The 12525-nt window shown below is 44.5% G+C and overlaps 1 protein-coding gene across 1 annotated transcript in view; it reads left to right on the top strand.

The window, feature by feature from the left end:
• RSPH14 (radial spoke head 14 homolog) overlaps positions 1 to 12284 on the top strand; it is a 301306-nt gene extending 289022 nt beyond the window's left edge. The window contains exons 5-6 of the mRNA XM_073582821.1: positions 11666 to 11802; positions 11879 to 12284. Of these exons, the coding sequence (XP_073438922.1) occupies positions 11666 to 11802; positions 11879 to 12117 (376 nt within the window). The 3' untranslated portion in view covers positions 12118 to 12284. The remainder of the gene's footprint in view (positions 1 to 11665; positions 11803 to 11878) is intronic.
• Positions 12285 to 12525: the final 241 nt, after the last annotated feature.

The raw sequence follows: 12525 nt of genomic DNA, 5'->3' as shown, positions 1-12525 counted from the left end.
AACGCCAATATAAGTGCTCAATGTAGAGTGCCAAATAAATGTGATACCAATAGTTATGTAAAATGTTGCCAATAAAAGCTTCAACTCAATCCAAAAATAAAGCAAGTCCCCACTTAGGGCCATCATCTTTTAACGGAAATATTGGAGACTTCCACATTACTGGTAGTACAAAGACTCTGGAATAGCGAAATGGCTCCTTGCCCCCCAAAAGAAATCCAGTGAATTCTGTGCTTCCAAATCCAAATGTCTCCCTCCCTTCTGAGCACCACTGTGTGTTTAAACCACATTTAAGGCCCACATGTATGGTATTTGTGTAGCAAAATAGAGCATGCTTAATTTACAGGTGCATGTCTCCAGAAGCATGAGCTGAGCATAATGTACGGGCACTACGACGTACTAGGCACTACAGTTTACAGGCATTACAATAGCAGATTTGAAATCTTCACTCAGCAACATCCATTGCTTCTTGTTTCTAGAAAACACCCATGGAGTGAAAATCACCACTACACTTGAAGATAAATTCTCAAATGGGTATAATTTCCATAATAGGGTCACTTGAGGGGGGAATCTGCTCTTCTAGCACTTAGTAGGTCTGTATATGGAGTCCGCAAACTATTCTAGGAAAATCTGCCCTCCAGAAAGCAAATAGCACTCCGTCCCTCCCGAGTCTTGCTATGTGCCTGAGCAGTACTGTACAGTCATATATGGGGTATTTCCACTTTCAGTAGAAATTGTTTGACAAATTTTGGCGCTATTTTTACCATTTCTTCTTATGAAAATGTAAAACCTGGGTCTAAATCCAAATTTTTTGGTAAGAATGTAATTATTTTTTCTTTACTGCCCAATGGTAAAATTCTGTGACACACCCATGGTGTCATAATGATCACTGCACCATTAGATGAATTAATTGAGAGGTTACCCTTGGGAAAATAAAAAAATTGGGGGCTAATAAATGACTTTTGTGGAAAAAAAAAAAGATTTTTTATTTTCAGGACTCTGCGTTATAAACTTCTGTGAAGCACTTGGGGGTTCAAAGTACTCACCACACATCTAGATAAGCTCCTTGGGGGGTCTAGTTTCCAAAAAGGGGGCTCTTGTGAGAGGTTTCTACTGTCTAGGCACATCAGGGGCTCTGCAAATGCAACATGACGCCCGCAGAACATTCCATCAAAGTCTGCATTCCAAAATGGCGCTCCTTCCCTTCTGAGCTCTCCCATGTGCCCAAACAGTGGCTTCCCACCCCCCACATATGGGGTATCAGCATACTCAGGACAAATTGCACAACAACTTTTGTGGTCCAATTTCTCCTGTTACCTTTGGGAAAATAAAAAATACCGGGCTAAAAAAATCATTTTTGGGGAAAAAAAAGTGATTTTTTATTCTTTTCACAGCTCTACGTTATAAACTTCTGTGAAGCACTTGGGGGTTCAATGTGGTCACCACACATCTAGATAAGTTCCTTAAGGAGTCTAGTTTCCAAAATGGTGACACTTGTTGGGGGTTTCCACTGTTTAGGCACATCAGGGGCTCTCCAATTGCAATATGGCGCCCGATCTCAATTCCAGCCAATTCTGCGTTGAAAAAGTCAAACGGCGCTCCTTCCCTTGTGAACTCCGCCGTGCGCCCAAAAAGTAATTTACTCCCACATATGGGGTATCGGCGTATTCAGGAGAAATTGCACAACAAAGATTGTGGTTTATTTTCTCTTTTAACACTTGTGAAAATAAAAAAATTGGTTCTGAAGTAAATTTTTTGCAAAAAAAGTTAAATGTTAATTTTTCCCTTCCACATTGCTTCAGTTCCTGTGAAGTACATAAAGGGTTAATAAACTTCTTGAATGTGGTTTTGAGCACCTTGAGTGGTGCAGTTGTTAGAATGGTGTCACTTTTGGGTATTTTCTGTCATGTACACCCCTCAAAATGACTTTAAATACTGTATGATGTGGTCCCTAAAAAAATGGTTTTGTAAATTTTGTTGTAAAAATGAGAAATCGATGGTCAACTTTTAACCCTTTTAACCCTTATAACTTCCTAACAAAAAAAAATTGTTTCCAAAATTGTGCTGATGTAAAGTAGACATGTGAGAAATGTTATTTATTAAGAAATTTGTGTGACATATCTCTAATTTAAGGGCATAAAAATTTAAAATTTGAAAATTGCAAAATTGTCAAAATTTTAGCCATATTTCCGTTTTTTTCATAACTAATCACAAGTCATATCGAAGAAATTATACCAATAACATGAAGTAAAATATATCACAAAAAAAAAATATCAGTATCAGCGGGATCCATGGACGCATTCCAGAGTTATAACCTCATAAAGTGACAGTGGTCAGAATTGTAAAAATTGGCCTGGTCATTAAGCTGCAAAATGGCTCTGTCACTAAGGGGTTAAAACATAGAGCTATCCAATTTTCTTTGATAGGGTGATTCAGCCTCTGGTAGAGTCTGAGGAGAAAAATGACTCGCCTAAGGGCTGTGATCCGGCCCAACCTCCTTGTAAGGCATAAGCAACTAGCCTACCGCAACCGCAGGTTGAGGGTTCAGGTTCTACCATGCCAGGACCTGGGGAAGACCAGAGGGCCACAGCGGGGCAGGTGGTTCAGAAATTCAGGGTGACCAGCTATGGCCCTACCCATGTGGGCTGTGGGAGTGCGACAACAGCAGAGGAGGACCCCGGCCCTGTTAAATTTCCTGACCAACTTTGGAGATGGAGGAGACCACCATCTCCCACTTCTTGGGCCACCTTCATGGAGGAGAGAAGGAAAGATCGGGTGCAGCCTTGATAAAGTTCAGCACTCAATGTCCACTTCATCCTAATTGTTGAAAGTTGCAGGGAGCTGCTTCAGACTGGTTGTAAAAGTTTTTATTTCTGCACATTCCCTTATGGGGCAGACTGCCCCATTCTGAGGAAGGACTGTGTGTGAATCACCAGTTTGTATTTGTTAAAAAAAAAAATCTGGGGGACGCTTACCTTTGCGGGTGTGAGAGGCCTGAAAGCGGTTGAGTTTGAATCTTATTGCTGCAGAATTTTTTTTTTTTTGCGCCTTTTTCTGCTGGAATAGCAGATGCTGGTACTTTCAGAAGGATGTTGAAATCCCCCAAAACCAAGACTGTGCGTTTCTGGACTGTGTTTCAAAGGAAGACTACTGCTGTGTTGGCCTACGGGCCCTGTTGATAAAATGGACATGGACACTTTGTTTCCAGGGTTCTTACCAAGAAGGACCGGTACTACTGAAGAACTTTGTTGTAATGGATTGTCACACTTGCTGTTTTGGGGCCCTTAACCGAGAAGGGCTGAATCTACACAAAGAAGACATTGGGACCAGCCTGCAGTCTGATGTTTTATGGTTGATAGAGTTTTATAATGCATTATCTCTGCACTAACTCTTCTTTTAAGTTTGAGAGGACCATAATTAAAGTGTGGAGAATGTAGGAGTGGTGGGAGCTGATGGTTTGCTTCCAGACACTCCAAGTATTAAATGCATTTGATGTTTGTGTATGTATAAAAGGATGATACTACTGCAGTTAGCTTATGTCACGTGCCCCGTCCTGAGTGACACGGCCAGCAGGCCGGTAACTGATACAACAGGACACGGCACGTGTAATTGTCCTATGTGACGCGGCCCGCAGGCTGGTAACTAATACAATAAGACAAAGGGAATAGGGAAAACCTGGGTAATAATAACAATGGTGGCCCTGCGATAGGGAAGGGGGAAGTGGAGACCTCCTGCACTCCCCTGAGTCAGTGTCTCTACACTCCTAGCATTCCCTAGGCCGGTTCCGCACCGGGCGCCGATCAGGAACCTAAAAACCCTGACTCGCCCTGCACCCAAACCCTCACTAGGGAATTGGTCAGTGCGGAAACTAATCCCACCACTGCACTAAACACACATAAGGAAAAGTGACAAAACAGGGGAACACCACTTAGCTTTGCTCTGTTGCTTACGCTCCCAGCAACAGAGCCCACCACCCGCGTGCATCTTTTCCTCCACCGTGTCCGACATCTGGGTGCACTGTCTAGAAACGGATCTTCTCAGCACCATAGTGCAGCCTTGGAGCAAACAGAGTCCACACCTGCATGCAGCTGTCCAGAAACAGAGTCCCGCAAATGAGTCCAGCTTTTCTGACAAAAAGTCCAGCATGCTTGAGTCCAGCTCTCAGCAACAAAGGGCAGCATTTTGAGTGCAGCTCTACACCATAGCTGCCACTCCACCAATCCATGCACTGTTAGGAACGGCGAACGCACTAAATAAAAATAAATAATAAAGTGCGTTCGCCGCTCGGGGTCCACTGTGCAGTAGATGTTACACCGCTGCTAGGTAATGACAGATAAGCAATATGTCGGTATAATGCGCACGGGTTAGACTTCACCCAAAGTGCGCAAAGCGGGCTCTGTTCACACACAGAGGCGCCGCAACATAAACATACAAAAACACTGAGCCTGTTAGTATCACAGGCCTCAGGTAAATGCACACACGGTATCAGGTCACAGGAGCAGGACCTAAGACAGAGGAGCTGCATCCGTCTAGACCTACCGTGTGTGCGGCATCGCTGCTGCGAGCGCCAAGAAGGGCTGCAACTGCAGCGCGGCGTAGGACACTGCCGCAGGACGACACAGCTACAAAGCAGGCGCAATGTTGGACGCTAGCGCAGAGGTGCGGTGTGCACAGTGACCTAAGGATTGCCACTGACTGGTGCAGACTACTGAACTAATTCCCTAACCACATGCGTAATATCAGAGGGAAGGGGTTTCATAATAAGTCAGTCACCAGAATCATACATCCGTCACTCTTCACACATAGCAGTATAGTCTATACTAGCGCATGGCGGAACGGCCATGCGTGCTTTTTATAGCAGCCGGGACCTTCCGGAAGCTTCCAGATCTCCGAGATGGACCAATGAGATCTGGAGCAGGACCTGAGCACATGACTCCCGATCTCCAATGGGAAACCGTCTCATGAGCATGCTCAGTAGGAGGACAGAGGGACTTAGCCCCTGGAGAGATTTGCTGCAAGGCAATCTCCTCTGCGGTAGATAAAGAGCAAGACACCGCAGAATATAAGGGTCTGGATTCCTGCAGAGCAGACGCAGGAACCTGACTCCTAACATTCACGAACTCCTTGCTGACACCATAGCTGCGACTCCACCACGCCATGCCAGCACTCCATGCAGACACCATAGCTGACACTCCAGGGATGTCACTGAGCTGCCCGTGACTCTCCTTTAGCTCCCTCCTTCACCGAGGCTTGCTTGCAAATGAATACTTTATCATCAACAGTGATTAACCCCTTTCCTTCATTGGACGTAATATTCCGTCCATGTGCCCTGGGCCCTAATTACCATGGACGGAATATTACGTCATAGCGATAAGCGGCGCCCACGTGGCGCCCATTGTGCTGACACCCGGCACAATGTGTCAGGGGCGGTCACGGACCGCTCCCGACACGTTATCCCCTTGTACACCACGATCAAACACGATCGCAGTGTACCGGGGGTTAAAGGGAAGCATCGGCAGGGAGGGGGCTCCCTCCGTGCTTCCCTGAGCCCCCCACGGCAGCGCAATGTGCAGCGCTGCTGCAGTGGGCTCCTTTCCTGCAAGTCCCCGGATCCAATATGGCAGCGGGGACCTCCGGGTGCCTGCAGGAAGCTGGCTTCCTCACTGCCCGCAGAGTGCAGGCTTGAGGAAGCCTGCAGCAGTGCCTGTGACAGATCGTTGATCTGTCACAGCGATCTGTGATGTGACAGATCAGCGATCTGTCACATGACAGTTATGTTCCCCCTGGGACATTGTAATAAAGTAAAAAAAGAAAAAAAAGTGTAAAAACAATTTAAAAAAAAAAAAAAAAAAAATAAAAATAAAAAAATCGCTAAATAAATTTAAAAAAAAAAAAAAAATATTCCCCAATAAATTCATTTTTTGGAAATAAAAAAAACAAAAAACAATAAAAGTACACATATTTGGTATCGCCGCATCCATAACGACCCGCTCTATAAAACTGTCCCATTAGTTAACCCCTTAAGCGAACCTCTTAAAAAATAAAAATAAAAAACGAAGCAAAAAATAATGATTTATTATCATACCGCCGAACAAAAAGTGCAATAACGCGCGATCAAAAAGACACATATAAATATCCATGGTACCACTTAAAACTTCATGTTGTCCCACAAAAAATGAGCCATCATACAGCATCATCAGTGAAAAAATAAAAAAGTTATAGCTCGCAGAATAAAGCGATGCAAAAATAATTATTTTTTATATAAAATTGTTTTCATCGCATAAAGCGCCAAAACATAAAAAAACGACATAAATGAGGTATTGCTGTAACCGTATTGACCCGAAGAAGAAAACCGCTTTATCAATTTTATCGCACGTGGAACGGCGTAAACGCACCCCCCAAAAGAAATTCATGAAACGCAGGTTTTTGTAAATTCTGCGTCCCAAAAAACGAAATAAAAAGCGACCAAAAAATGTCACATGCCCGAACATGGTACCAATAAAAACGTCAACTCATCCCGCAAAAAATAAGACCTCACATGACTCGGTGGGTCAAAATATGGAAAAATTATAGCTCTCAATATGTGGTGATGCAAAAACTATTTTTACAATAAAAACCGTCTTTTAGCGTGTGACAGCTGCCAAATATAAATACCCCCATAAATAGTAAATCAAACCCCCCCCCCCCCGTTATCACCCCCTTAGTTAGGGAAAAATAATAAAATTAAAAAAATGTATATATTTCTATTTTCCCATTAGGGTTAGGGTTAGGGCTAGGGTTAGGGCTAGGGTTAGGGGTGTGTTGGGGTTAGGGTTGGAGTTCGAATTGGGGGTTTCCACTATTTGCACACATCAGGTGCTCTCCAAATGCAACATGATGTCTGATCTCAATTTCAGCCAATTCTGTGTTGAAAAAGTCAAATGGTGCTCCTTCCCTTCCAAGCTCTGCCTTGCACCCAAACAGTGTTTTACCACCTCATATTGGGTTTCAGCCTACTCAGGAAAATTTGCAAAACAACTTTTGGGGTCCTATTTCTCCTGTTGCCCTTAGGAAAATAAAAAATTGGGGGCAAAAATATCATTTTTGTGGAAAAAAAATATGATTTTTTTATTTTCACGCCTGGGCATTATAAACTTCTGTGAAGCACTTGGGGGTTTAAAGTTCTCACCACACATCTAGATAAGTTCCTTGGGGGGTCTAGTTTCCAAAATGGTGCCATTTGTGGGGGGATTCCACTGTTTTGGTACATCAGGGGCTTTCCAAACGCGACATGGTGTCCGATCTCAATTCCAGCCAAAAAAGTCATGGCGCTGCTTCCCTTCCGAGCTCTGCCATGCGCCCAAATAGTCGTTTACACCCACACATGGGGTATCAGTGTACTCAGGACAAATTGTACAATAACTTTTAGGGTCCTGTTACCCTTGGGAAAATAAAAATTGGGGGTGAAAAGATCATTTTGTGGAAAAAATATGATTTTTTTTTTTTGTACCGCTGTACGTTATAAACTTCTGTGAAGCCCTTGTGGGTTCAAAGTTCTCACCACATATCTAGATAAGTTCCTTGAGGGGTGTGGTTTCCAAAATGGGGTCACTTGTGGGGGGTTTCCACTGTTTAGGTACATCAGGGGCTCTCCAAACGTGACATGGCATCCGATCTGAATTCCAGCCAATTTTGCATTGTAAAAGTCAAACGGCGCTCCTTCCCTTCTGAGCCCTGCCATGCGCCGAAACAGAGGTTCCCCCCCACATATCAGGTATCAGCGTACTCAGGACAAATTGCACAATAATTTTTGCAGTCCAATTTCTCCTGTTCCCCTTGGTAAAATAAAAAAAATTGAACCTGAAATATTTTTTTTGTGAAAAAAAGTTAAATGTTCATTTTTTTTTTTAAATATTAAAAAAATTCCTGTGAAGCACCTGAAGGGTTAATAAACTCCTTGAATGTGGTTTTGAGCACCTTAAGGGGTGCAGTTTTTAGAATGGTGTCACTTTTGGGTATTTTCTATCATATAGACCCCTCAAAGTGGCTTCAAATGTGATGTGGTCTGTAAAAATGAGAAATCGCTGGTCAACTTTTAACCCTTATAACTTCCTAACAAAAAAAAATTTTGGTTCCAAAATTGAGCTGATGTAAAGTAAACATGTGGGAAATGTTACTTATTAAGTTTTTTGTGTGCCATATCTCTGTGATTTAAGGGCATAAAAATTCAAAGTTGGAAAATTGCGAAATTTTCTAAATTTTCCAAATTTCCGTTTTTTTCACAAATAAATGCAAGTTATATGAATGAAATGTTACCACTTACATGAAGTACAATATGTCACGAGAAAACAATGTCAGAATCACCAGGATCCATGGAAGCTTTCCAGAGTTATGGCCTCATAAAAGGACAGTGGTCAGAATTGTAAAAATTAGCCCGGGAGTTAACGTGCAAACCACCCTTGGTAGTGAAGGGGCTAACACACCTGATACTCTCTTATAGAGCTATCACACCTGTTACATGATTACATGCATAAACTAAGGTAACCAAAGTGCAATGACCCTAATGGCCCCCGGGGGAAAACTACAACTGAAATCACCACAGTGCAATGACCCTAACGGCCACCGGGGGCAAAACCACCTTTGGCACACAGCCAAGGGAAAAAAAGGTTACTTTGTGCATTTGCTCTGTCAGCTCCAACCTGGATCGTGACAACTTAGACAGGGTTAACTGTAATGGCCGGCCCAGTTTGGGAGGGCGAACTGAGAGTTAGTAGCAAGTCCAGGAAGTGACAGAGTCAGTCAATGTGTGGACAGCAGTGTGTGAATGAGCAGATCTAGGTCACAGGCTGCTATCAACAGTGTGGGCCTAATCAAGGGGGGGTATCCAGGTGGGGCAGCCGGGGCAGCAGGGGGGTGCAGTCGGGCCGCCTAATGCAGCGATCCGCAGTGTCTCCCCCGGCGGCTGCGTTCTGCCGCTCCCCATCCTGTGAGTCGGCTGTTCTCTGTGACGGCTGTCAAGCTGACAGCCGGCGCAGAGGAGGCCGCGCCGGCTCCCAGGCAGCAATTGAAGCTCTGACCATCGGGTCAAAGCGACGTCAGCAGCGTGATCATGTCATGTGATCACGCTGCTGACGTCACTCCCCAGCGTCCAGAGCAAACGCTGGTGGTAAATGTGTTCCTCTGTGGAGCTGAAGAACCACTGAAGATGGGAGATGGGGGGGTTAATGAGTGGGGATGGGTGTTAATGAGTGGGGGGGGTTAATGCGTGGAGATGGGGTTAATGGGATGGGGGTTAATGAGTGGGGGGGTTAATGTGTGGAGATGGGGATTAATGTGTGGGGGTTAATGTGGGGATGGGGGTTAATGAGTGGAGATGGGGGGTTAATGTGTGGGGGTTAATGAGTGGAGATGGGGTTAATGTGGGGATGGGGGTTAATGTGTGGGGATGGGGGTTAATGAGTGGAGATGGGGTTAATGTGGGGATGGGGGTTAATGTGTGGGGATGGGGGTTAATGTGTGTGGGGGTTAATGTGTGGGGATGGGGGTTAATGAGTGGGAGGTTAATGAGTGGGGATGGGGGTTAATGTGTGGGGATGGGGGTTAATGTGTGGGGATGGGGGTTAATGAGTGTGGGGGTTAATGAGTGGAGATGGGGGTTAATGTGTAGGGGGTTAATGAGTGGAGATGGGGGTTAATGAGTGAAGATGGGGGTTAATAAGTGGAGATGGGGTTTAATGTGTGGGGGTTAATGAGTGGGAATGGGGGTTAATGAGTGGGGATGGGGTTAATGAGTGGAGGGGTTAATGAGTGGGGATGGGGTTAATGAGTGGGGATATTTGGAGTGGGGGTATTTGGGAGTAGGGACGAGGGGTTATTGAGTGGGGATGGGGGATACTTAATGTGTGGGGGGATTTGGAGTGGGGATGGGGGGTACTTAATGTGTGTGGGGGATTGGGGATGGGGGATTTGGAGTGGGGATGGTATTTAATGTGTGTGGGGAGATTTGAGGACACAAAATGAAGAGTATGTATGAGGGCATGTATGAGGAAACAGTATGGGGGATGGGTGCAGACAGTAAGGGGTGCGAAAGGGTGAATGTATGTGGACACAGTATGGGGAGTGAGGGTGATGGGATGTGTGCAGACACAGTATGGGGAGTCAGGGGTATGTGTGAGCAGACAGTATAGAGAGTGAGGGGGTAAATATATGAGGAGACAGTATGGTGAACAGGGGGATGTTGGAGGAGACAGTATGAGGAAGGAGGGGAATAGTGTTAGGCGACAGTATATTGCAGATATTTGTATTTAGGAGCATTATAATGACACTTCTATCTTTAATTGCATCGTGTGGAGATTTGCTGCAGAAGACCGGAGAAGATGGAAGTCTGCAGAGACGGCTGTGGATGAGAAAACTCATCATGGGGTCTGGACAAGAAGAAGAAAAGGAGAACGACTTCAGAGATGACGTCATCTATAAAGTACCTGGATGTAAATATTATTTGTGATTCTGACTAATTCTCATGTTTTTATTTGTTAGGAACATTAAAGGGGTTGTCCAGGTTTGTGCTGAGTCTGCAGACATTCTATGTGACTGCAGACTTCTGAATTCTCACAGTGCCCACTGAACGCTGTTAGAATGCTATCATGCCGGTAATTTACATACATACGGTCACATGCTGACTAGACATGTGTGGCCTCACTCAATGAAAATGAACTGAGCGAGGCTGGGCACGTCTAGTCGGAATGTGGCCAGAAGTATACAAATCACATACTTGTGCTGACATGACTGTACATCAGCAAGGGAGAATCCTAAAAGTGTGCAGTGCATTCATTGTGAGAATTCAGAAGCCTGCAATGTCAGGACTCAGCTCTGCAGGTTCCAGTAGTCATCACATGGACACTTCACTCATATGCGATTTTCATAGTTATGGTCCTGTGACAACGAGCTTCTCATCCTGCTTTCAGTTTTTTACTGAACATTGAGAGCATTAGGGAGAGCAGCTCGTGGGTACATGGCTAAGTGTGCAAGTCGCATATGTACTTGGGGGGGGCGCCGAACCAAATTCTTGCCCCGGGTGCCAGAAAGCCTAGATACGCCTCTGGGCCTAATACTCGGGGGGAGAAGATTGTCGAAAATACCCTTCTATGTGATTCCATCGAATGGCTTGGGGCAACCTCGGGGGCCTGGGCCAAACTCAGGCTGTGGAGCTGTCATGTGCATGGTTTGTGGAACCACTGTGCCACGGACCGTGGAGAGCCTGGAGGGGCGTGACTAAGCAATCACCTAACTATTCACTAGAGCCTCTGATGGTGAGGTTAGACTTGGCTCCCGATGAGCGCCAAGTACCACTCCAGGGCAGCAGCAGCTGGACCCAAAGAACAGACTGGATGAAGCAGTTGGCAGAGCTTGCATCAAACTTTTTTTTTGTTTTCATGTCTGCCACATGTCAATTATTTAAGCAGTTTTGCAGTTTTTCACCCATTCAAATGAATGGAAAAAACTCAAAGTAAAAACACTGCAAAACACTGCAAAAATGCCCTTAAAGTGCTAAAAAAGGATGTGTGATTTACTCACCATTTGTCTTCCAACACTCAGATTTTTGGTACAAAATAATCTGCTACAAATACTCAATGTGTGCACATACCCTGAACTTAACTTTAAAGTAACATTACCCTCTCCTGTTTTACAGCGTGCCACTAGAAGGAAAGGAAAGTGTATGCAAAGCTGAAGTGATTCCTTTACTGGTGCAACTCCTGGATGATAGTGATGCTGAGGTCAGAGCGAATGTTGCAGGGGCTTTGATGTATATTACCATCACAACACAAGGTAAAATATGGTTTCATATTAATGGAATAATCGTAGTTTTCATTCTAGTCCTCTCACAACCCTGTTCTTTCACCAGGTAAATATGCTGCTCTCCATTCTGGTGCCATTCCTAAATTGCTAGCTCTTGTAGAAGATAACGACAGCAAGGTGCGACTAAACTGCCTCAAGGCATTAACAACTCTCTCCGAGACTCCGGAGGGGCGAAAACTTCTTCTACAGGATGCGAGTATAATTCAAGCATGTACGGAGGACTCCAGTGAAGCAGTCAGCAGGGCGGCCTCTATAGCCGTGAGAGTCATACAGTGGAAACCATGAGCCGAATTGTCCACATCACATTATCTATTCCTTACATAGATGGAGCTGCAGGATTCATCTCTTTATCTTTAATAAACCTGGCTTTACTGGAAGGACTGGGCGTCTGTAGTCATCCGTTAAAAAAGTATATACCGTACATTATTATAAAGAACTACTTTAATAATCCATCCATGTGTACTGCTTTTACGCCATTAGTTTAGAACATGTCCTGATAAGTAGTAATATGAGGTCAAGGTGTAGATTATAAGTCACGTAGCACTCAATACTAAATGTTATGATTTCATGCAGTCTGATCATAACTGACATCTTCTAAGTTCTTGATATCAAATTGAAATTCTGAGTCATTTTACAGTCACCTTTCCCCAGTAATCGTTAGTTCAAATTCTCCCTTATCACTTGCATACCTTA

The sequence above is a fragment of the Dendrobates tinctorius genome, unplaced genomic scaffold (genome assembly GCF_039654945.1).
Source record: "Dendrobates tinctorius isolate UK_male_01 unplaced genomic scaffold, ASM3965494v1 ptg000073l, whole genome shotgun sequence".
In the NCBI taxonomy this organism is placed as follows: Eukaryota; Metazoa; Chordata; class Amphibia; order Anura; family Dendrobatidae; genus Dendrobates; species Dendrobates tinctorius.
This window is presented reverse-complemented; position numbering and strand designations above follow the sequence as displayed.